The 26169-nt window shown below is 41.6% G+C and overlaps 1 protein-coding gene across 1 annotated transcript in view; it reads left to right on the top strand.

The window, feature by feature from the left end:
• Positions 1–5049: 5049 nt before the first annotated feature.
• KCNK5 (potassium two pore domain channel subfamily K member 5) overlaps positions 5050–26169 on the top strand; it is a 35879-nt gene continuing 14759 nt past the window's right edge. The window contains exon 1 of the mRNA XM_048298287.1: positions 5050–5515. Within this exon, the coding sequence (XP_048154244.1) occupies positions 5330–5515 (186 nt within the window). The 5' untranslated portion in view covers positions 5050–5329. The remainder of the gene's footprint in view (positions 5516–26169) is intronic.

The raw sequence follows: 26169 nt of genomic DNA, 5'->3' as shown, positions 1-26169 counted from the left end.
CTTTCAAAACTCCTTTAAACACATAAGAGAGAGGCACATGCATAGAGACCGCATGGGCTATGACCCTTCTTTCATTCCAGGACATCAAGCACAAAAGCAACTAGTGTCCGTAGGAAACAAAAATCTTAAAAATCCATACTCCTTTAACTGCATGTAGCCAACTCTCTCACTTACTTACTCCATCTTTTCTTTCCCTAGATAAGGAACCCAATCTAGCCTCACAAGCTGTTGCTGCAGGGTTTGGAACAGGAGAACAGATGATAAAAATATGATCCTTTTCAATGTTTTTTTTGGTGTATAGCTGTCTTCATTTGTTATCTACGAGGCTCTACTCACCCAAGAAGGGGGAAAAAAAACCATCAACCTTCCCTCTGCTTTTCCTCTGCCAAAATAATGTGCTGACTTCTCTATAAAGGGAAGAGATAGGTGGGAACAGAACAGCTCTTCCGGCATGTTGACTAACAAAACGTGAGTGCTACACACCGTGCATGGAAGGGAGCCCAGTGTGGATTCGGGAGCTGCCCAGTCACATACAAGGCCCTTCATTGCACAACCTGGCACACAGACACACAGCTGTGCAACCCAGCTGGGAGACAGGGGAGGCTAACAGCTCCTTGAATTCTCCCCTGTAATCCAGCACTATCACGTTCAGGCAGTAACACTGGAGAAGGATGCACTGCACGCACTGCATGACACCAGATTGATAAAAGTTAAATTAAACTGGTTTGGGAAACAAGTTTCAGGGTGATGTGCAAACATTCATCCATATTACTGTACACAAATAAAATTTAATTCCTTCTTAATGACACAAAAATAAGACTTGAAAGTGATGTTTTACATAACAAAATAACAGATTGTTGCATATTCACTGACTCTGTTACCATGGTGCTCAGCTATCCTTGAACATATTATCTAGAAGAGTAATGTCCTCCGGGTATCATGGTGGTAAAAGCCAGTCCAGGACTGACATTGTATGAGCTGGTCTTTTTTTGTAGAGCTGTATTCTGAAATGCTTAGATCACTGACATGAATGTCAGCATGAAGGACTGCCGTAAAGCTCTTGGCACTACCAGTGAGGTCATGGTGGAACAGAAAGAGAAGGCCAGAGTATTTCTTTTTAAAATATTTTGAAGGAAGATGTGTTTCATCATTCAGTGACTGCTATGGATGGCTGAGGAACAAGTCAAGGAAATAGATGCAGAAAAACTGTTGAAATACCTAGGCTTCTTCCTGATGAAGATATTTCTCTCGAGCACTGCAGGTACCTCAGTGAAAAACAGATGATCCAAATGCATATTTTTCCTTGAACATATTACAGCCATTCCACACAGGTATTGTACTCATCACCAGTTATTCATTAAGCAGCATGACTAACATCTGTCATGTGGTGTTTGTTCACTCATTATCTGTCCATGGGTGAAGAAGTCTGTTGCAGTGGTATGCAGGTTGTTTTGGTAAAGGTTTTTATTATTTTTATTATGATTTACTATGTGTTACTTTACATTCAGGGCATAAAATGTGCTTTGTGTAAATACATAAGCCAAAAGGTATGAACAATCCCATGGAGAATTTTTGAACTTTCCACAAATGCCTCATATAAAATTCTGCATCATCTGCAGACCATTCTTACCCTCTCTGTGTGCACTGGACTGCATCAAAGAAGCCAAACTGCTCATGATAGTCACGACAGCGCACCCCTCAACTTAGTCAAACTATACGTGGCTAGATGCAAAGCACTTGAAGATAACGTTGGAGGTGTCTAAATTTCAAGTTAAAAAAAATGAAACATGCAGAGCTGACAGGCATTGACAACAGTCATCAACCAGCCCAAAACAGACTTCTAAGTGAAAAATGGCAGAGGCTTGAAGAGAGGCTCATAGCTCATACTCAGTATAACATGCCGTCTTTGCCACTACATGACAGGTTTCTTTAGCCCAAATAATGTCTTTTACTTGCTCCATCTAAAACATTTTCTGACATTTATTCATTCATTTCAGGCTGCTCTAGGAAACATCTGTACAGCAAATGTGTCTTAGATATACAGTTTGGATGAAAGAGATTTCCTTTTGGACTGGACAGCCTGAAATAATGTCCTACGCAAATAATACAAATGATTGATACTTGTGGTATTGCTCACCACAGTGCTTTCTGCTGTTTCTCCCTTGATTTTTAATGAGATTTAAAAGCCTGTGAGTGAATAACTCCAGCCTTTTCATTAACTTAGCTAGCATGAAAAGCTGTGGGGCCTATGTGGCAGGTGCTGTGGGTTGACAATAGGGGTACTGTTTAATCCAAGGGAAACAAAGAGGAGAAAAGGCCCATGAATAAAAGGATATGGGATCTTTTCTGAGGTCAGGAGAAGCATTTTAGATCAGGAGGCGCAAAGAGAGGCCAGCTACACAAAACATTCCTTCTTGCTGCACTCACTTGGCCAGCAGCATGAAAGTATACCTTGCAATTTGTTCTGCAAAAGACAATGGAATCAAAGTGAAATATCTAAGTGCTCGAAGTTTGTTGATACTCAGTGGATCACCTCTTCTTGTAGGAGTAGCTGGTTATGGTTCCTTGGGGAATAAACTATTCTTCTGGATGTTGCTCCTTACCAGGCTCACCTCTTTTAAACTCAGAGAAACACAAGGAGACAGTCTAACAAGTGCAATAGCATTTCAACACAGGGAAAAATGGTATGTGATACACAGGTTTGTTTGTTTTTAAACACCGACTGACTCAGTTACTGAGAGTACTAATTATGCAATCTGTGACTGGGAGTTTAGAGTGGAAAGCAGAAATGTTGAATCAAAATCACAAACTTTCTGTAAAATGCCTGGAAGTGTTTTTGCTCCTCTGTGCTCTGTAACTGCAGTGGGTTCAGGGTCATTCGTGTCATTCCTCATGCCTTTAAGATACTGTTTCAATGTATAAATGGGCCTTTAGAGACTTAAAGACAGATGGAGCAGAGTACAGTTTCAAAATTTAATCAAATACCTTCCAGTTACAAAGCACAGATGTTCAGGGTCAGGAACACACAAGTGCAGCATTGCTGTAACGTGTCAGGCTACTGGTGCTGCTGTCAGAATAACCTAACCACTTGCAGGTGACTCAGAAGAAGGTGCAAGAGCACCGAAAAGAAAATTGTATCATGATTTGCCTACTGAAAGTTCTTTAATACTTTCAGTCACTTGCCGTAAGTATTTATATACCTTACAATTTTTAGCTTTACTTTTAAATCAGTGAGTGAGACAGTGACAGATGCTCAACTTAATTTATGTGGCCAATGGCTTTTCAAGTTTTGCAAAGGTCTTGGGCCAAGTGATAACACCTGGGAATAATTTTCATGTGGTAATTGTGCATCATGAAATTCTTCTTTTCCTTTTAATTAAAAAAATTACAGCCTTTCAACTTCATGAAGCATCCCCCATTTTTAACTTAATAAAAAAGATCAGTGGAGTTTCTTTATGACACTCATTTAAAAAATGTTTATTATGATGCTTTTTTCCTGCTATTTCCTCTAGCACATATAATTTTTTTAACTACTGCAGTTTGAAAATCCTTTTTCCTTCTTAATGTTTCCTTTAAATATCTGGGAAATCCCATGCAAAAAGTGATCACTTAATGTGCTTGTGGATTTTGTGGTTTCTCCAGTCCTGCTTTTAGGCTGCCAGGAACCTCTTGCAGATGTATTTTTATTGAGCACTATGTACATTAGTAGAAGGACTGTTTAAGGGCCATGTGATTTCCTGGGGGCAATCTCACACAAGCATCCGTTGGGCATGATTCAAAGTTTTACATAGGTATCTCCATACACCTTCTAACCAAGGCATGTTCCTCTGCCTTCCATGTGCTCTCCTTTTTGATTTTTCATCCTGTCTTGCATACTTCTTTCCTTTGTCTTTCCCATTATCCTCCATTCCCCGTCTTCCCATTTCAATTATGTCTGCACAGGCTTATCTTAGCCTTTTAGTTTCTGTACTCCAACTGAGTACCTATGCACCCCAAACCTCTTACTGCTGATGCAGTTGATATGAACGACTGTACTTCCTGAGTGTTTATTTCCTGTTGTGGGGGCTGGAAGAAAACAAGTTACCCCCACAAAAACAATGCTTGTAAGATGAACTGTGTCCGCACCAGAAGCACTGCCAGGGTGCATAACGCATCGCTATATCCTCTCCCTGCCCATTTAAACCCATTTCCAGCCCTATTCGAGCACGGAGCGGCGTGGGCTGGTGCATGGCTGTTAAGAGTCTCCTGGAGAAGGCTTCACAAACAGGGGGAGCTTCAAGAGAGCTTCAGCCTGGAAGATGTTTTGAGCATCTCATGGAAAATCACTACCCCGTGTCCCCCTCCCTCCCAAACACACACACAGCATACACAGCAATATTTACTGAAGGTACCAAAGGCACGAAAGAAAGGGAGATGCATTTTCTGCTCCGAATGATCTGTAATGCCCACGTGTGGACGTCTCAGGGAAGGGGTGAAATCTGCGGACAGACACCTTCTTTTCTCCTCAGAGCTCCTGCTCACCTTCCCCCCACGGTTCCACGCATCCAGGAAAGCTATAGACCTCGTTTCACAGCCTCCCGGCGTCGAAAACGAGGAATTCCGCTGAACCCGCCGGCATGAGGGAACAAGTAAAATAAAACTGAGCGACGTTACCCCTTCTTACCCTGACTCAAGGGAAAACACGGAGGGGAACGTACAGACGGCTGCGGGCGCGGGGACCAGCCGCGCTCAGGGGGAGGAGGCCGGGGCCGAGCCGCCCTCTCGGCCCCACACCAGCTCCTGCCAGGCAGGGCGGGAAGAGCGGAGGTCGCGGCCCCGCTCCCCTTCCCCCAGGCGGCCCCTCGGGGGAGGGCGATGGCGATGGCCGGACCCCACCGCCGCCCTCCCGCCCCGCGGGGACCGCCCGTCCCTGGCCGGGCCGCGGGCTGGGTCCCGCCGCGCCCGGGACGCCCCGCCGGCCTCTCCCCGGCGACAGCACCGCATGCGCGGGCCGGGGGCAGAGGAAGCGGGAGAGCACCAGGTTCAAATCGCTGCTCTGGAGGGAGGGGAAAGAACTGGGGGAAGGAGATCAGCCCGGGGGGAGTGGAGTGGAGCGGAGCGGAGCGGAGCAGAGGAGGGAGGAGGAAGAGTGGGAGGGGAGTGTGGAAGACTCTAAGGGAACGCGGCAGAAGCCGGGAGAGGAGGCACGGCGGACGGCCGGGGTAGGCAGAGGTGGTCAGGGAAGGACAGGGCGGCTTTGGGCACCCACGGCCGCAGCGCGGGGCACCCTCCCCGGCTCGCCCGCCTGCCGCGCTCCGCCAGCCCGCCCTCCTTGCCTGCCGCCGGCACTATGGTGGACAGGGGCCCCTTGCTGACCTCGGCCATCATCTTCTACCTGTCCATTGGGGCGGCGATCTTCGAGGTGCTGGAGGAGCCCCACTGGCGCTCGGCTACCGACAACTATAAGCGGCAGAAGACGGAGCTGCTCAAGCAGTTTCCTTGCCTGGGCCAAGAGGGGCTGGACAAGATCCTGCAGGTACAGCGGGCGCCGCCGGGGCGGGGGCCGGGGCTGGGGCCGGGGCTGGGGCCGCGGGGTACCACCAGCAGCAGCAGGTGCTGCCGGGCGCCCTGGAGCGGAAAACCCCGCGCCCGTGGGCGGGCGGGCTGAGGAACCAGCCGGGACCCGGCACAGCCCGACCCCGTCTGTGCCTTCACAAAGCCCGCTGCCGAAAAACTGTCCCTCGAGCGGGAGCGTAGAGAAACCTCTTAATCGTCCCTAACTACTTAATGACAGAGCCCTTAAATGGGTCCGCGTTGCCTTCTCTTTCCCTCTGAGTGCTAGAGGAGCTGGGGGTTGATTTCAGCGTTAGCTGGCCGGCCCAGAGGTGCCCGCCCGGAGTGTGCTCCCGCCCGCTGCTCGGCGCGGCGCCCTGCATGCGGCTCTTGTTTTAGCACCCAGGGTGGTTCCTTTTGCCTCAATGGATGTTGTGTTAAGAAGGAGGGAAGGTGAAGCTAAGAGTCTCGATCCTCTTCTGTTTGGTCTGATTTTCTTCCCTTTCTCTTTTTTAATTGTTTTCTTACTAAATGCTGAAGAGGTGCCCTGGGGGTCCCGGAGGTCAGTCGGGGTAACCGGGGGAAAGGGTGCACGGCTCGCACGGAGGGATGCTCGCAACTCTTGCGCTGTTGTACTCTAGGAGACTGACTTCTTTCCAAGCCGTAAGGAGTTGATAATCGTCCTGGTTTGGTCATCTGGCAGAATGCCTCTTCAAAACTAATTATTAATCGATTGCATGTATTAAATCCGAGAGCAGTATAAACTTGGTTAGTGCCTTTTTATGGATCCGTTAAAATGTCGTGGCACGCAATGGTGAACTATGAAAAACAGGCTGCCCAGATATGTGGGGCTCCAGTGGTGAGAATGTTTATACCGGGTAGATTTTCTGTTCATTATTTCTGTTCATTGGGGTTTTTTAAAAAAAATATTTTATTTTCAAATTCACTAAAAGTCTATTAAAATGCTAAAATACAGAAGAATGGCAAAGTGGCTCATTATTTTTCTTGGTGTAATCGATACTGTGCAAGCTTAGAAGAGTATAGGTTCTTGATCCCAAAAGTTTGTGGTTTAAGTTTCCTCAGTTGGTGGCTGCCTTCTGTCTGCTTCAGATAGCAGAGCTTTCTGGTAGTGTCCTTATTGTTACCATCTTAGTGCCCTGGTGTGTCTTTGTGGTATACAGTGGAACAGGTGGATGGAGGCTTGAAACCATAAAGGAATGTTGGAAAATGAAAGATATGCGATGTGTTTGGAGTATGTTTTTGCTGTCCTGGAGTCTTAACGAAATCTTACTCTAAGTTATATCCCAAGTCTGTTCTGATGTCCTCAAGAAAGAAACCTTGTTTGGATTGGGATGTGCATTAAGCCTGGTGTGCTTAACTTGCTGCAAACATAATGCAGAATCTACATTCTGCCTCAATTTAGGATGTAAATTATGTTGATATGAGGGAATCGTTAGGGGGTTTTTTGTTTGTTTTCTCCCATGATGCATATCACAATTAATCCTGAAGTGGCAGAAAGTTGCGGGTTTTTTGGTTTGGTTTTTTTTTTTTCTTAAAAAACAAGATGACAGTGAAAATGTGGAGGGCCTTCCCTCTTCAATGCGTGTTAGCGCCTGGTAATAGTCCCATATGTGGTTTGAGTTTTCCCTCTGTACTTCTTCCAGTCATGTCCTACTTTCCATGTCCAGTCTCGATGGTCTGATGATCCCTCATAGATGGTCTGTTGTTGTCCTAAGCTCAAGTTAGCTCAAATGTAAATGCCTTTATTTCACTCTTACTGGTAACTGGAAACTTTACTGCCTGCTTTCTTTTTGACTTGTAGTTTTGTTCCTGTTCTTATTCAACTTCTATGTAAGAAGTGATGGGAAAGAGGGTAGTGTCATTTCTGACAGAGGATGATGGCAGGGTGAAATCTAACCTAGCTGAAGCTAACTGTGATGGGGGAATCATGTAAGGACATCGGGATTCTGTCCTGAGTAAGCTGTAAAGTATATCGGAAATAGTCATTGTAGTTGTCCTTTCTCAGCCACTCAGTGCTGCTTCTGTTGGGTTCTGCCGAATCTTTAAAACATTGCTAGCATCTCTTTCACAAATCTTGATTATCCTCTTCTCTTATTAAACCTCCAGATTTTTTCTCTTGTAATAAATCCAGAAGGTTGCTGATTTGAAAATGGGCTTTTAACACGTCCCCACCCATCCTCACCCCCACTTCTGTCTTGTTCCTCTGAGCCTCTTCCTCTAGCTTCTTCCATGGACTCCCTAAACTTGTTCTTGGGATTTTGCATAGTTTAACTCATTTCTCTGCTGTTGTCTCTTTTTAATGGGTGGTTTCATCTTGAAGCCTTTTCTTTCACTCTGTTTTTGGTCCCCACTGACACTCATATGACTTTACAGAGCCATGTTGAGCTTTGCTGTTACTTCTCTGATGTTCTATTTAAGACCCCCATTTAAAACACACCGGATGAAGTTCTTCAGCAAATATCACCAACTGTAGAATTTTAAACGGGTATTAGTAAAATGAAAGGATGCCAAGAAATGTTCAAGTTGAACTAACAATACCAATTTTGTTTCCAGAAGCAGCCTGAAAGGTGACAAGGACTGACTTATTCAGAGACCGGTCTCTCTGCTGCCCTTGTTCCCCACCCAGGTTAGCTTGTGTGTTCCTTTGAGCCTAATGCTAGCTCTAAGTGCAATGGAAACTGTGTGGAATGACTACAAAGCTAGATCTGTAGCGTTGATCTTGAGCACTTAAAAAGACAAGTAGGTTATCAGCACAGATTCTCAGCTCACCTACAGACCAGTATCTCTGTGCCAACAGTTCAACTGATTATTAAGTGAGCTGTATTTGGTCAAGTACTGTCTAAAGTTTATATTCCGTAATAAAAATTTCACAATGCATTACAGTAGAAATACACCACAATAAATGTTTACTGAAATGTGTTTAACACACGTGCAGAAATTTACAAGCTGAGTATTGTCGGATATGCTGAGAAGAAAGCCTTTTCCTTCCATGCTGAGAAATGCCTAAAAATAAACTTGCTTAAAAGCAACTTTTAGGAGTCCCTTGTGTGAAGAATCCATTTGCTTTTGAGTGTTGAGAGCACCGTATTACTTATCACAACTGTAAGAAGTAAAGAAAGTACTTAAACACTTCTTGGAGTAATGTTATGTAGACCCTGATTTTAAAGGTGGCTCACCCTGGGCAGTGTATAGGCTGGTTTCTGCCTGTCCATGTTCTTCTGGGTAGAGCTGATTGCTCAGATGTAAATGTGGCTGAGATGCCACATCATTCACATTATTTAAGCCTCCAAAGACCCTCAGCCACAACTGCATATTTACACAAGAACTGCGTAATCTCCCATCTCTACGTACAGTTACTTTGCAAGAGAAATGTCTCATACCTCTTTAGACTATATGCAAAAATTAACATTTTTAGCATTAATATACCATATTTATCATCATTGTAGAATCCTAAAAACAGTTTAACAAAAATTAACATTTTTAGCATTAATATACCATATTTATCATCATTGTAGAATCCTAAAAACAGTTTAACAGCTTTGTCTGTTGATAAAAAGTCTATGGCTTGTCATTGCCACTTGTTTCAGTGGCCCTAAATCCTGGGACTCTTCAGGAAGGGCAACAAAGCAGGGATCCATAGTGATGACACCTTTATCTACCCTGCTGCAGGAGGAAGACTGAGCCAAATATAAGGTGATTCAGTCATTTCCCTCTTCTCCAGTTCCTTACTTTTACTCTTTATTGCTCCATCCTGGTTGTGAAACATCAGCTTAATAATAAAGAAGCTATTCATGCAAGGAGGTGCCCTCTTGACCCTCATGTCTATTCACATAAGCAAAGGTTTGCCTACCCTGGGCCATGTCTTATTTACCAGGAAATCTTTTACTGGCCCACCAGAGTCATTGAAAAATGAAATGTTTCCCATTGATAAACATCAAGGCTGGTGAAAAGAAAGGGAAGAATTTGCAGATGAGTGAAAATGGTTACTTTCAAAACAGCAATAAAATGAAAAGAGAAACTGCTGGCTGTGTTTAGGAGAGGCAGACAAACATACTGAGTATGACATCTTTATTTGAAAAGCATGCAAGACTCTAAACAGGTCTAAGACATAACTTTAGAAACCTAAATGTTTAGACTTAAAGCCCAGTGCTGTTAGCAAACATTTTAGAAGACTTTTAGGGATAGCTGCTGGGATATACATGGCACATGGTTTATGCTAAAGGCAATAACAATAAAGTGGATTAATAGTAGTTTCTCCCCTGTTTTTTAAGTGTCTTCTTCACTTTTCACAAGTACAGGTGCATTTGCAGGATTTTGGTTTGTGTTTGAGGATGCTGAAGCTTGCTTTTAGATCTGGATATTCTTGGAATTTGTCTTAAATTGTGAAAATTTAAGAATATTCTCTGATACTGAACATTGTTTCCCACATGACTGTACTTTCAAGCTGCTGCCTCAAGGTTTAAATCTATGTGCAGTACTTTTGAGAGAGTCTGCAAATTAGTTTTCTTGAAAACTTGAACTAGGTTTTCAGTGCTGTTTGTCAGCGTTTAACAGAGATGATGGCTTTTGCTTAGGCCTTGTAGAATGATTTGGTTTTCAGTGTAAAGTTAATAGGAGCATCTTTTTCATAATATTTTTCCCTTTTTTGTGCTCTTCAGGAGATGCATAAATGAGATTCTAGACTTACTTGGGTTTGTTTGTTTGCCCTTTACCTTCTTGATCTCTTCCACTGAAGATATTAAAGGTGGGGTGGATAAATAGAGGACAATTAACTATCTAGAATGCCAGTTAACTTGTCCTTTTCAAGCCTAAGCCTTTTCCATAGGCTGAACAAAGTAAAGCTGAGCATCTTTCAGACAAGGACAAGTGACTGCCGATGAAACAAGGTTGTTAACTGTTTATAATATCTTTCATATAAAAACTTGACAGTGTAAATTAAGGCTTATGTTTGTGAAATAGGTATTCCTAGGTTTTTCAAATTTATATCTTTAATTATGCATCCTTTAAGTTCAGCAGGTATGAACTGAGATGAAAATGTAGGACCACTGTCCACGGCTGCCTAAGATGCCTCAGACTGTGAGGTATGGATATTGCCACTGCAACATTAGGAGAAAAGAATTGAGGACAGGCAGCACAGAATCATTCAGGTTGGAAAAGACCTCAGAGATCATAGAGTGTAACCTTTGACCAAACATCAACTTGTCAAGTGGACCCTGGCACTGAGTGCCATGTCCAGTTGTTTCTTGAATGCCTCCAGGGATGGTGACTCCACCACCTTCCTGGGCAGTCCATTCCAATGCTTATCAACCCTTTCTGTGAAGAAATTGCTCCTGATGTCCAGCTGCATTACCCCACAGCTTTTCTCTGTATGTTTCTACACATAAAACCAAATGTAAGCAGACATGCTTTTCTGTTGTGTTTTCTTTTTTTTTTCATTTTCACTGTTTAACCATTAAATTGTTTGAACTTTCTTGGAACATAGTTAAACAAAGCTGATAGTGCATACACTGCAACTCTCTGCTGATGGAGCAATAGCAATCGATCAGAAGCTATAATTTTCCTGCTATGGGCTTTTCCTTTTTCCTGTTATGAACTTAATTCTTGAGTGTTCCTAGTATGCTGTCCTTCTGTTACCTTAGAACTGAATGTTTGTGTTACCTTACATGTTACCTTCTGCTACTAGGTGTGTTTTTGGCAAGCTCTGCTCTAGAGACCATTGCATGCAAGTAGTTTTGCAAGTTATCAACAGCTTGTTCTAAAAGATCTTGGAAGCCCTGCTGTGGTTCATACTGTATATGTGGTTTTTGCAAGATACCTTCTGTAGCCAGTGATGATACAGTGTAATGATGACTTTGTACAGATTTCCTTTTTTAAAACAAATTTTTGGTTTTGCTATTAATACTAATCAAATATAATGAATTGTTTTGCTTTTCTCTGAATGCTGTTGACTTTCAGAACAGTTGTATTCCTTGCTGGTAGTGCAAGTAGATGTCAACATAGGAACATACAACCCAGAAGCAAACTGGATTACAAGCGACAGTCAATAATCTGATCAAGTGGGGAGCAAAGGAGAATGCTTTTACACTTTGGTGCTTTGGTTCTGCTGATCACAGTGCCTGTGATTTGCAGAGGTTTTATTTTGTCCTGGCACTTATTTGATTCTATGGAATGAATACATATGAAAGTGTAGTTAAATTTCTTCCTGGAGTAGGATGGAGTAGTACTATGTCTTTGGGCTTTGTTTAGTCCAAAATAAGTTCAGATGCCAAACTGAGTCTGCTCTGTAATATGTAGCAGAATGTGGTAACAGGACAAGTGGAAGAGTTGCGCTCTTCAGTTAAATTAAAATGCCAGTGAGGTCACACCTGAAGCACCTGTGGTGCTACAGACATCCTCAGGAGTGCCACACTTTGAGACAGATTGAACCTTTAAAATAAGCATGCAATATGCGCTCTGCATTTTGCTAGCTTTCTCTGCTGAGGGGATGCCTTGGGCTTGAAGGGGCTTTGTCTTCCTTTATTTTCTGTCTTGATTCTGTCAGGTCCCTCATCAGCACTGCTGGTTCTAGCATTACTAGGTCTTTTCTTTAAAACACCAGGTTCTTTAGCAAGGAACTTCAGGCTGGCTGTTTGTTTTCTGTGTCCTCCCATCTTACTTTATTATGTCTTTGTGTTAGAGTTTTTAGATTTTACTGTGTTAGTTATGCACTTACCAACACTTGAATTGTAGGCAGGAGAGATTGCTCCTAGGCATTTATTGCCCTAGTAGCTCTATTTACAGTCAAATCAGTAAGGAAGTTACTCTTTTTTTTTTCTCCTCCATTGTGTTGTGTGAACTGGAGTGGATCAAAGACACTCTTGGGTGCAAAACAGTTTCTGAAATGTTTTAAATCAAACCTCATACACTGATTTTCTTAAGAGAAAGAAATGTGAGCGATAAAAAGGAAGTAGGAAACAAATAATAGGTTGTGTTTCCTTTTCTAACCATGTGTATTGGTAGTGTTTCTTACGATGGACCTATTTTTTTAACCGCTGTTGTGGGATTGATTGCTGCAGATCAGCCAGTCTGTAGGACCATATTTCTGCCTTAATCAAAAGGTAGACACGGACTGTGATTTAGCAAACTGGCAAATACTAAATTAGCTTTGTTCTGTGCCGGCATCTTGCAAATACTCTGTAAGCAGTCTCCAACTGCTGAGAAACAAAACCCAGACCTGTGCGGCGTCTCTTTGAGGTTGCAAGAGGTGCAAAAATGTCCCAGTTGGACCTATCCCAGGTCTCTGAATTCTGATACTTCCTAACAACAGGTGACAGTTGACATTCATTTGGACTGCAAAGTAAGTCATAAGATTGTCAGATAATGGCAGCGAGTGAGTAATAGCTGATGGAACTTGAAGATAATTCTGCAAAGGGTTGTGAAGGTCCTGAGGTAGAAAGCATAGTCAGATATGATACAGTATTTTTGATGGCCTGGCTAAAATATCAAATTATCAGTGATTACTTCTCTGTGTGACTTCCAAATGCTCTTATTGCTGCTCTTTGCTACTCCCAACCTACTCCAAAGGAGTAAAAAAGCTTTGGAGGAAAGTTGCTCAAGAGTCACGTTTGGTCCCTTGCTAACAAAACAGCAATTTGTAAGCAGGTTAGTTCTGGCCTATAAGGGAAGTGAGGTTGATGAGTCTCCTCCAGGCACCAAAGAAATGGGGGAGGTGTTTGGAGCCACCCAGCTGAACAAAGAGAAGGGGTCTAATCAAGCTCACTGTGATATTGACTTCTCCCTCAGCCTCTCTTGCATTAGTCTGGCTGGAACGCTTAGCCTAGCACATGCTCAGCTCTTACAGTTGCTGTTAACCAGCTACAGACTGTAGTGCAAATATGTTAAAATCAAGTTAAATAGTTGACCTATGGTAAATTGCCAGTCAAAGCTTAAGGCCTGTCTTAAGTGGTGTGTACGTGACTGCAGAATGACAGAGGGCAATCTATGCTTGCCTTGCTGGCAAAGGGTTTTTGAAGGGCACTGGAGTTTATGCTTCACTCTTTCTTATTTTTATCAGTGCACTCTGAAAGCTTTTCACCTGCGTCACTATCAACTGCCCTTTTAAAATATCACTTACATGTTTCCAACTTTTCTTATGGCTTTTCAGGTGGAAGGCAAGGGAAGGGAGAGAGACTGAAAAATTTTGAAGTTGCTTTTGCCTAGCAGCAGACCCAGTAGTCATCTTTATTGTGTCTCTATTGTATTTGTTACAGTAATACTAGATTTTCAGGTAGTGTCTTAACTGGATTGAGACTATAGGATAACAGTGATTTTCATGAGTTGTTACATAGCCTCTGCAAGGCCCTAAAGCTGTCAACTTGATTAATGAAATGAGAATAGGATGTCTTTATCTTATATTTAGGGGAAGTAAAATGTAGTTCATACTTTGAGAGTGCCTTGGTTTTATTTGCATGTTTTAATAATGCTTGTTCAGCTCTGCTACAATTAGACATTTGGTTATTTGGACAGATGTCCTCACAGCTGGCTGCTTCTTGTCTCCCAGTGGAGAGACACTGCCATAAAGTAGTTTCACACTAGACATTGACTAGGTGCTTTGAGCTGAATTCTGTGCATCTTAGGAAAACCGTCTCACTTATTTGAGGTAACTGCAGCTTTTCTGTGGTTTTGTTGACTCCCTTAGCATCTTGAACGTGAGCAGCTTTTATGCTTGAGGGTTCTCTACTTAGAAATGTGCAAGTGCTTCCCCTGTCTCAGCTTCTGAGACGGTAATAGATGCTGCTGGACAGTCATGATGTCAGTTTCAGGAAATCTGGGCTAGGAAGGAAAAGAGTCCAACAGAAGGCAGCAACTATAAGTACTTGTGCCAGCTGATCCCTCTTGCCTTTAATACAGTAGCAAGAAGATGACAAAGTGGTTTGGCTTTAATACATCCTCAGGGATGGGACGGTTGAGAAGTGACAGGGCACAGAGTGTTATTCACCTGCCACACGTCAGTGCTGTACATTGCTCTTTGCCTGCAATTTGTCTCTTGTTAGCCGTTCAGGGGAAACCTGCAGATGTATGGGAAATTTTGTGAATCTGAAAGTGTGTGTGGTTTGGTAGTCTTAAAGTGGGAAGATTTTTCAGTTGACTAAGCTTACTTTTTCGCTTACTTTAAATCCTTTCCACAGGATATATGCAATTTCTAGTTTACGGTTGGGTTTTGACCAGGAACTAGGTGTGGTACAGGACTGAAAAGGTTATTGGAGAATTATTGAAGTAGTATCTGTTCTGCTTTCTGTCAGTTAGTGGTTGGAAGCTCTCTTGGTAAGAAAGCCCCTTCTGTGTACTTACTAGTATAGTGCAGAATATATTAAAATAGCAGAAGATTGTGTTCCAGTGCACGTGTTGCATGTGTGGTTTTTAATGTTATACAATTCCTGAAAAAATGCGGTTTGTATATATGCTGACACAACTGTGTTTAAGAAATACTCTAATGCACAGCCAGCTCTTAGCAGCAAACTGATGTTATTGGCAGTCTAATTCACTCACCCAACAGAAGAAATAACGTAGACGAGGCAAATCAAGCGATTACAGGTCTGAGTGTCTAGGTCAGATGTTTCCTAGCATGTTATCTCAGTTACTGATCACACTTCTTTCTAACCTGCTGTAACTGTGCCAGAAGATCTCTGTATTTGAAAACATTTGTTCAGATCAGCCTCTACTCTTTCCCCAGTCCTCCTCAAAGATCAGTCTTGAGTTAATCTAGTGTTGAAGAGACTTACAGTAAGTTATACAAAAACGTTTTGTTTCAGGTTAAGCCCTGGATAAAGCTAAATACATAATAACAGAAATCTCAAAGCTAAGAGCATTTCTGTAGCAAGTTTTTTCCCCGTGTTAGACCTCTTTACATAAACCCATCACCTTGCTATTCATACAAAGCATCCTGTCCCTGTTGACATTGGAAGCATGCCTTGCCTTGCCTCCTCCTCCTGCTGCCTGATACAGGACTGATATAGGGAGAGAGACTAGTGTGGTTGAGGTTATGTAAAGTTTTTGTTCACCCTGGAGACCTGGTTGTTAGTTTGGCTTAACAAGGTGGCTTAGTGAAGGTGTTACCCTAAAGAGTTAATAGCCAACAGTGTGTCTTTTTCTTGTTCCTGTTTTGTGGTTCAAAAGTCTACCTGATTAAAAATGTTGTTACAAGTAGTACTCTGCTCCACCCAAGTCTGATCACTTTCGGTTTTTTATTTGATGCTGTTGGGACAAGCAAGATTTTTATTCTAGCATGTGTAAGCCCACTGAATTGTCAGACAAGTAAGTTGTTTTACAAGGACCTGCCTTTTTTTTTTTTTTAATACTAATTTCTCCTTAAGATAGGTTGTTAAATAGGAAGTGGCGTGTGTGATGCTACTAGCACACTTCAGCAGCAGCTTCTAGCGTGTCTTCAGGGAAACAAGACCTTTAAAGTTGTATTGAAATTTGGGGATGAAATACAAAGTGCTTGTGAAACCAAAAGTCTATAACCAAAAGTCTAGTTCCTCCTAGTGCCTAAGAAACAAACTCTGAACAGTTTTTAGAGTGTTCTGAACAAGTGACTTTCTGTAAATTTCTTAATCTGAAGCGTATTTTAATGCGTGGCCATAAATGGGGGAGAGTGCAGTATGCAATGTTACTTTGTGCTTCAATTTACTCACTGAGTTGAAAAGCTTATTGGGCCTCTGTAAGCAAAGCTGTCAAGCTTGGATCACTTGTGTTTTGACTTGTCCTAATCAACTATTCTTATACACTGTGACCATGGTAGGCTAGGGGGGAGGAGGTGTCAGGAAGCACAATTTTAAACTCAGTTTCCATTTCTGCTTCTCCTATGTAATATCAATATATTCTGTCCAACCCCTCTCCATCTAGTAAATTAATCTCAATAAACTGTGTTTTTATTGACAATAGGACTGTTTTGGTTTCATTTAAATCTACTTAAATCAATTGCAACTGAACTGAAATGTATTATTTTGGAAACAGACTGCTGCATGGGTTACCATCTGCTTATGCAATCGGTACCAGCTCTGTTGCAAGAGGCTCATGCAAACACTGTCTGGTTCTAACCCTGCCTAACATAGCTGGTGTGAGGGCTTGATTAAACTCTTGACTCTTCTGCTTCCACTTTCTTATCTCTGAAATGGGGACAACAGCATTTTCCAAAGCCCTTCTAAAGGGGAGTTGGCTACATTAGTCACCATGTATGTATTCAGATAGGAAGGAAGCTTAATCTGCTATTATAGATTATTCCAATGTCTTAATTTCAGCTGATGCAACATAAAAATTGTTGAAATACTTTTTTTTTTTTTCTTTTCCCTGTCCATGGCAAAGTTTGTTATAAGCATATTGGAACAGAAGCCCACAAAATTAAGCTGTAATAATGAAAGTTATGACATAGTCTGATAGGTTTTATTTCAGTATGAGAATGATTGTGGGCCAATGGAAAGTAGGGACACTCAGCATCTGCAGAACAGCTGCAGTTCTCATGCAGCAATAACCTTTAGCTAATTTGTCTTCAAAACATGTCTATGTGGAACTTGGGAAAGTGAAAAGGAAGCTTTTCTATTATTGCATTAATCACAAGAGCAAGGGAATGCTGGTAAAGCACTGAATATGCTTTTCATCAAAATAGTTTATTAAGTAGTTCATAAAACTGGAATCTAGTCCTGAAATTAATAGGGGGAAAATCCATATAAACTGTTAAATTCTCTAGTCATGGTCTGTCAAAAAAGGCAGATGCCTCTTCAAAACAGTTGGTATTTACATCCATTACACATAAATAGAAAGGAGAAATAAAATTAGGCAACATTAGTTCGCTGAAGGGTAGGATCTGCAAGTATCACAAATAGGGAAGCTTCAGTATTCAATTCTGCAATGACAAAATAGTTCCAGTTAACTTATTTGCTGAATTAAGAGTTTCACTTATTATTTAACTCTGCAGAAAGTCATAAAAAGGAAATAACCTTGTTGATCTCTTTCCATTAATACCCCTCACATTGTTTGTCCTATGAATTATGACTTATAGGAAAATTAACTGTCCATGCTATACATCATACACGAGCAAGTCTTAAACAGTGCATGCTGTAAAAATATTGACATGCCTCCAAGAGGTTAATTTCCCTACAGGTTAGACCTTTTTTTCCAAAGGAAACAGTAACACCTATTTGTACTGCAGAATAGAAGTAGAGCTCCAGTTGTTGAATTTTTTTTTTTTATGGACTCTTACCACCTAAATCTCATTGACTTCATGTTTACTCTAAAATAAAAACTATTCCAAAACGTGGGGGATTATTGCAGAATAAAAAATTCTCTCATCACAATAGTTCACCCCTAGTCTGCTTTTTTACACATGTGGGCCAGGAGGTCCCTAATCAAGCATGTTGTTAGCTAGTTGTTATGTCAAAGAGAAATTAGCAGCAGGACAGCAATGGTTGGTAGTGAGGGAAAGCTTTATTCATTCAACTGTAAAGATTCAATTTGCCAAAACCCCTCAAAATTCACCAGGTACCATTTTAACAACTGTGCAGTTTCTGATCAGAGGTCTTAAGTTTGCTTTCTCTTCTTGATTGCATGCTTGATTTCATGGTGTAGAAAGAGCAACGAATATTTCCAAAGACCTGACTACTCCGTTTTTCTGTCAGGTCATGTGGGCAATGTTGGCTTGGCCTCAACTGACCTTAGTGAGGAGGTGTGCGTAGGTCCAATCCCCTTTGGGCTGAACATCCTTCTGTGAATTTTGTCCTCGAATTTTACTGCATGAAAAATGAAGCCTCAGTCTTGGGTCATTCCTTTTAGTAAAGGTAGTTTGGGAAAGCAATGGGAAGTTTCCATGAGGATGGAGAAAGGCAAAATATGGAACTCACTGCAGACCATGAAATCAACAAGCATTATCCAAATCGTGTCTGGGCAGCCTACGACAGGTTTCCACAAACACTCATGTACACAATGTGAAGACTTTTTAGAAAACACATGTGTGTTTTGACTGAAAATGTCTTAAACTGCCTATTTTTAAAACACTTATTTTGTAAAATAGATGCTTATGATGGAAAGCTGCAAAAACAAATGTAACGCTTGCATTGCTTTTTACAAAAAAAAGAACAAATCATAGAATGGTTTGGGTTGGAAGGAACCTTAAAGATCATCCAGTTCCAACTCCCTTGCCATGGGCAGGGACACCTTTCACTAGACCAGGTTGCTCAGATCAGTGCTCTGTTTCCATTGTCAGATGGAATATTTTCATGCAAAATTTGCTTAATCTGAAGAGGATAGCTCTTGTGTTATGTCTGTAGCTGGAGACATAACAGCCATCTGTAAACCTTCAGTAGAATAGCACTTTGTACAACTAAGGAGTGCAAATTATCATTACAAAATCACTAATCTTTACTTGTACTTCTTTTCAATGTTGCCCTAAGATAAGGCTTCACAAAGTCAGTAGGGAAATGCGTCCACTTCGTAGAACCACTAATATATTCAGTAAAGGAAATTATATGTATTCTATATTTCTCGAACCTTACTTAAAGACCTTCTTGTTAGAAGTCTGTCAGGAGAAAAAATAAATCTCCTGACAGGTGGTGCTGCAAAAGTGTTGGTGTTCTATTTATCAGCAGAGTTCTTTCTTTCCAAGTAATTTGTTTTGCTCTTCACCATTTATCTCTTGGGTGCTCTGCATCATGTCCATCCTTGAGGGAGAGCTCCTGCATGCCTTTGAATGGAGCCACAGAAAATGGTGAAAGAGTAAACACTTTCTCCCAACATCTCTCTGAAGAACACCTTCTCTCTTACTAAGAGGATTTTACTGTAGGATAAAAATATGCTCCCCAGTGCACTAGAGTATTAATAAGGATTCCAGATCCAAAATCTTACCTCTGACACCACATGGCAGAAATATTTACATTAGCTAAACCAATCACTGTTAATCTGGCTCTTGGTTTAGGCAGGGAGGTTCATGCACACTACCATGCTGAATGCTTTGATTAACAGCTATTGCCTGGTTGAGAACCTGTTTTAATTTGCAGTTTAGTTTCACTCATGCTTTTTTGTTGTTGTTATTTATTCTTGTACCAAATGGCTTTTTGTTTAAATGGCTTTTGTTTGTGGTCTTGCATTATAGTTTCTGATATAGTACAAAGAAAGCAATGCTATCTCCTCTTGCCCTTCATTTTTGCAGTACAAATTGCTTATCTTCTCTAAACAAAATGATGACAAAACCTATGTTGTTCTCAAGGGCAATGAGGTCCAGTTTCAAGATACGGAAGTTTTGGAGCTCTCCTCTTCTTTCAGGCTAATTCAAGGAGAGTTGAAGTTGGTAGCATAGACTGAAGTAGGAAATTAAAGAAACTATAGATACATTTTAAACTGTATTTTGCTAACCTGCTCTCTCTATAATTGAACTAAGTCAAATGGTTTTGCCGTGGTTCTCATCTATAGACAGGCACTTTCTGTTGTTAAATCGACAGCCTTTCCTGGAATTACTGTTTTTTCTATTACTTTTCAGATATTGCAGAAGTTGGGAAGCTAGGAGGGTTAAGTTTGATCCCCACCCATTTGTTTGTCCCACAAGAGATAATTCTCTCATCGTGTCAATGGGGATTGTTTCCCAGGATATTTTCCATTAACTTTAAAACTCTCAGTCTTTGTTCTCCATGCCAAGTGACACACAAAAAAATGTGCACTTGCATCTTGGGAAGCATCATATCCTCAGGAAAGGTCTCTTGATTAGGTTTATTACTCAGCTGTAACTTTCCCTTCAGAACTCAAACATATCAATACACTTTGTGATGTTTGTGTCCACCTTGGAGGGAAGGAAAAGGTGGTGGTGCTAGTTACCAGCGCTGATTGAGCAGCTAATCTTGCAGAACATTATACATTACTAAGACTGTTGCTCCAAGTAGAAACAACCCTGAGGACTTAGCTGTAGATAGAGTAGAATTCATGCAGTGATCAGCATTTACATCTACATGAATTTCTAAAATGTCCAGCACGTGAATGTCTGGTTTTAATAGTGGGGTAGGAGGTGGAGGATAGAGTGTGTGCAGGGGAATGTAGGAGAGAAAAAAATATTCAATATAGCAAATGCTGGCACTGTAGAGTGCCATAAAATTTTTATCCTCAAATCTTATGTATCCAGTTTCATACTGCTCATGCTTTGTCTAATTTTGATCATCTTTTCAAGCAGGGAATAGCTGGCAGAATTATTTACCTTTTCTGTTTCCAAACAATAATGTGGAATTAATTTGTCTGTAAACTCACAAATTGTTTCCACTGGACTGTGTTCTGAAGTTTCCAGACTCATAAATATTATATTTAAGCCACAATTAGAGTTTTATGTGTCTTTCAGGTTCAGGCATGTATAAAGATGGTTCTTTACATCTCCTCCAAATTCATTATTTATTTCATGGCTTTCAGATAACAAGCTAAAACCAAAGTAGAGCATATATCTTCTAAATTTGTATGTAAAAACTTCCCCCTTTCTTGTCTCTGACTAATGAGAGCTATTTCTGGATAATAAATTGAGATTGTGCTCGAAGAGCATGATTTCTGTTGTCTTATATGGGTTAATTAACAGATTGCCTTTCTAAAGGATCACTTAGTCTGATTAAATTTTAATTGAAAAACAAGAAAACAGATGAGCACTTAAAAGACTGAAATAAGGAGTGTTTGTGTGACGTGACAAATGTGCATTCTCTACCCTCATTCATTTTGCCGACTAGGAAGCATATAGAGAACACAGAAACAAAAAGAGGTGCTTGTGCCTCTAGGACTGTCTTTATTGAGACTGCCCTTTGCATGTTAAATCAATTATTTCCTCTCTTCACTGGGTTGCCACTGTCAGCAGTTATGGATTAATAAAGCTCAATGCTTGGTCCCTGTTACAAATTTATCATTTTAGCATTGTTCCCACACACATGTTGCCCTTGCAAAAACATAAAACCCAGGAGAAAAACCCCTGAAATGCCCAGACTTAAATTTGCCACTGTTATTTTTTAGACTCAGTCCGCTGAAAAACTTTCTGCATTGTTAAACATGTGTAATTGGTGCTGTGTTAAAATAATAATGCCGAAGAGAAGGGGAGGAAAAGTGTTATCCATCATCAGTGCCTGGGAGAAGGTGTGGGAAAACTCCTTTCCAATTGGCAGAATAGTCAGAAAGGAGGTCTATTCTGCAGTCAGGACAGATTTTTAAGCCGCTAGCCTTAATAAAGGTAGGGAGCTGTGACAGTATTATCTCTTACGTTTTATTTATAATGGCATTGTATCTAAACACAAATGCTTTTGAAAAACTTCACTCGCGGTTTTTGGAAGGTCCTGGAGACTGTATGCAATAGTAAAATGTGGTGGGTTGACACTGGCTGGACGCCAGGCACTCACCAAAGTCTCTCTATCACTCTCCTCCACAACTGGACAGGAGAGAGAAAATACAGTGAAAGGTTTGTGAGTTGAGATAAGGACAGGAAGACATCACTCACCAGTGACCATCACAGGCAAAACAGTTTCAACTTGGGGATATTAATTGAATTTATTACTAACAAAATCAGAGCAGGATAATGAAAAGTAAAATAATTCTTAAAAACAACTTCCCCTTACCCCTCCCTCCTTCACAGACTCTACCTCCCCCCACTCAGTGGCTCAGGGAGACAGGGAATGGGGGGTTATGGTCAGCTTATCACACATTGTTCCTGCCACTGCTGAGGGAGAGGAGTCACTCACCTGCTCCACTGTGGGGTTCCTCCCACAGGAGACAGTTTTCTGTGAACTTCTCCAGTGTGAGTCTGTCTCATGGGCAGCAGTTCTCTATGAACTGCTGCAATCTGGGTTACTCTTCCATGGGGTGCAGTCCTTCAGACACAGCCTGCTCCAGCATGGGTCCCCCATGGGGTCACAAGTCCTACCAGGAAACCTGCTCCAGCGGGGGCTCCTCCCTCCATGGGCCTGCAGATCCCTGCCAGGACCCTGCTCCAGCACAGGCCTCCCACAGGGTCACAGCCTCCTCTCAGGCATCCACCTGCTCCGGTGGGTCTCCTCCACAGGCTGCAGGTGGATCTCTGCGTCCCCATGGGCTGCAGGGGCACAGCTGCTCCACCATGGTCTGCACCACAGGCTGCAGGGGAATCTCTGCCCCAGAGCCTGGAGCACCTCCTGCCTCTCCTTTTGCACTGACCTTGGTGTCTGCAGAGCTGTTCCTCTCACATTCTCACTCCTCTCTGCTCTGGCTGCAGTTACATCTGAGCAATAACTTTTTTTTCCTTCTTAAATACGTTACCATAGAGGTGTTGCCTCTGTAATTTCTGATTGGCCCAGCTTTGGCCAGTGGCACATCTGTCTTGGAACCGGCTGGCACTGGCTCTGCTGAACATGGTGGAAGCTTCAAGCAGCTTCTCACAGAAGCCACCTCCATAGCCCCCCCCACTACCAAAGCATGGCCACAAAACCACAATAGATTCACTAACTCATAGCAAGGATGCTGTTGTTTAAATCTCTTTGTATTTACAGGTCATTCTGGGATTGGGTAGTGTGAATTTTAAGAACAGCTAATGTGATAGAACTTCAGATGCATATAGGAATTCACTGGCATATCCAACAAACTCTTTTGCAGAATGATTTTGGAGCTCATGTTGAGCAGTTCCAGTTTGCTTTGGGATATGTCAATGCTCTTCCTCAGTTCTGAGCACCTAAATAAGCCTTAGAGAAGCATCTTCAGAATTATACTAAATAGTGAATATTCTCAAGTGTGAAGGTATGTTTGTAGAATTAATATGTGGATGTTTCTAACCCTCTTCAAACTCAGTTATGTAGTTTGAAGGACACACACATACACAGGGCTTCTTTACAGCACAGTGATGCAGTTATTTAGTCCAAGAGTATTTTCTCTCTGATAATGACTACTTCAGTGTTTCTCTGTGTTTGGTCATATCTTGTTTAGTAGTTTCTTGTCTTGTGTTCTTACTGGACAGCCTGTTCTGTGCTGGTTAATCAGTAAATTAAAAGGGATGTCAAGCTCTAATCCACAGTTTTCTTCATAGCATGTACTTAATTACTTTCAGTGGAATCTGCTTTCAAAGTCCAGTAAAGGACAAGGTATCCCACTCTGTGCTTTCTCCCTCTAATAAAACTAGCAAGACTGCTTTAAAAGAAAAGAAGTGCTAGCCACATTGAAGTTTAGGAACAGGAGTTTCCCCACTTAAAAAAAAAAATCAATAAAGAATTGTGACAAAATTACCTAAATAAGGAATCAGTAACAAGACACATGTAAAAAAACCTTCTGGGTGTGCTGTGTTCTAAATTAGCAGCCAAAAATGAGTCTAGTTTGCTGTCTGTTATATCACAAAACTATGCAAAGTGAAAACCAGGCATGTGTTTACGTGCATTCTTTAAATATGAGGCTTAGATGTGGGGACAGCTTTGTATGAAGTGGCAGGTGCTGGAAGCTCAATTAGGTAAGAAAAATTCTGCTTAGGTGAAGGTACAAGTTCCTGACAGGCCAAAGCATAATGAAGGTAAAGCAATAGAGTGTCTTGGTTCTGTTATTCATTTGTGCATTGAGAAGCACTGTTGCATGAACAGAATGAAACACTAAGAAGTTGGCTGGGTACATGAAGAATCAACAAGATTAGCCAAACTTTTTCTGCAGAGCAAGTTCAATCTTGTTATATAATCTTTTGGATAAAGTGTGTTATATACAGTGCATTTGAACTCTACATACACGTGTCTGGTTTGTATGCTATAAGATACTGGTGGATCATTTAAAGTCACTTATAGCAAATTTAAATAACTTTTATAATTGCCTTATTAAAAGCACGCAAACAAGAACCACTGACATGTCGAAGCAGTTAAAAAAAAAAAGACTTATTTCTTTCTTGTTCTTCTTTCTCCAAAGACTGTGGAAAAGTTAGAATACTCTATCTGCTGTATTGATAGAAGTGTAAAAATATAATCTCATTCTGAATTAAATCTTGCTATTGCTGGAACAAACTCCTCCCTTTGAAGTATGTTAAACCATATTTTGCCAGGATTTTTTTCCCCTACTGGGAATTTTCAAAACTTTGTCCTTTGATAGGAGAACTATATTTTAAGACGAAACTGTTGATAGAAAAATGCAAAATATGTATCTCCTTGCAATAGCACTTGTACTGCATTTATGGAGTGATTGGTTGTGACAGCAAGGGGAAAACTTATCCCTTGCTATTTGTAGTTGATCTATGCAGGAATGTAAACCTGGGGAGTAACACTTGCTTTCCAGAGTTTTTTGGGTTTTTTTCCATTTCAATTCATAGATAAGGGGGAAGGAATCCTGTATACTCATAGTGATCTCTCTAGTTTTTTGCATAATCTTCATGTATTCTTTTGATTATGTGTGTTATTTACATCTGTCAACACCAAGCATGAAGCTTGTGGAGTTTCTGTTCTTCTAGAAGTGAAAGTTAATGTTATTCCCTCAATGACTACTTCCAATTTTTTGCTTCAGTTTCAGCTTTGACCTTGTGGTGGGTGGCTACTGTCCATAACCCCATTGTGCTCTTTCTGCCTTGGGTTTTGTTTGTTAAAACAGACTGTATAAATTCTAGGATTATCAAGAGTCTTGCAGATGCAGAACCTAGTTTAATATAGGCCAGCTGAGGAGTCACTCCTTTATGTTCAGTTGATCCGGAATCAGACTTGTGTCGTCAACTGATGTCCTCTTCATTTAATGTGGAATTTGTTAATTCCCACCATCCTTCTATAGCGCAGGTGCTGCTGACTCATATCCTGCACCTCTTGCCCCAACCACCTTCCAGCTCAACTCTCTGCATAGGTCAGTAAAGGACAGTAAAACTTTCACAGGTTAGCAAGACACGAGGGTGTTGCCTGTCAGACTGAGACAATGTGGTTCATTTGTCTTATTTTTCTTTCTCAAAAAAGGTCGCAAACCATTCCCCACAGAAGACAAGTAGGAAATCCAGGGCTCAGCTAAAAGACTTCTTTTTACATCTGGCATGGTTCTTGCCCTGACAAACACAAAATTCATACTGCAAACACAGATAATGCTGAGAGGGAAATGAGAGGTCAGCTATCCTAAGTCCTGCTGGTTCGTGTAATCCTGCAGAGACTGTTGAGCGGCGAAGGCAGCCTCAAAGGCTTGTACACTTGGCCCTGTGTGCTGGCCCTGGTCATATGCCAGCGTGATTCAGCTGGGAGCTCTTGAGTCCAAGCAAGCAGTCAGGGTAAGTCTATCATTACAGTAGAGGTGGGAGTGAAAAAGATGGCAGGAACCACAACTGTGTGCCTTTCTGGTGGCTTTGAGCTGCTCAAAAGGGGTGGATGGTAACTACCATCGTTTCCTGGGAGCTCTTGCCTTGAGCAGATTACATACGAAAGGTGCCAGGTGCCAAGTGGAAGAAATAAGCATCCAGATAGGGTGCTGCTGTTCTGTATTCTAGGCTGTGTGGGTCTTTTTGTATTCTAATCCTTAAAGAATTTTTTTCCTTTCCAAGAAGTGATGAGCTTCCATTTGTGTGCACAGACACGTGTATAGCAGCCATCCTAAAGATGACATGGGAATAGCTGATCTTTCTGCTGCCTCGATGAAATCATTTCACCGTATGTGAATTCTCTGGGCTTTCTGCAGCTC

The sequence above is a fragment of the Corvus hawaiiensis genome, chromosome 3 (assembly GCF_020740725.1).
Source record: "Corvus hawaiiensis isolate bCorHaw1 chromosome 3, bCorHaw1.pri.cur, whole genome shotgun sequence".
NCBI lineage: Eukaryota > Metazoa > Chordata > Aves > Passeriformes > Corvidae > Corvus > Corvus hawaiiensis.
Note: the sequence above shows the minus strand (reverse complement) of the source record. Positions and strands in the feature narration are given on the sequence as shown.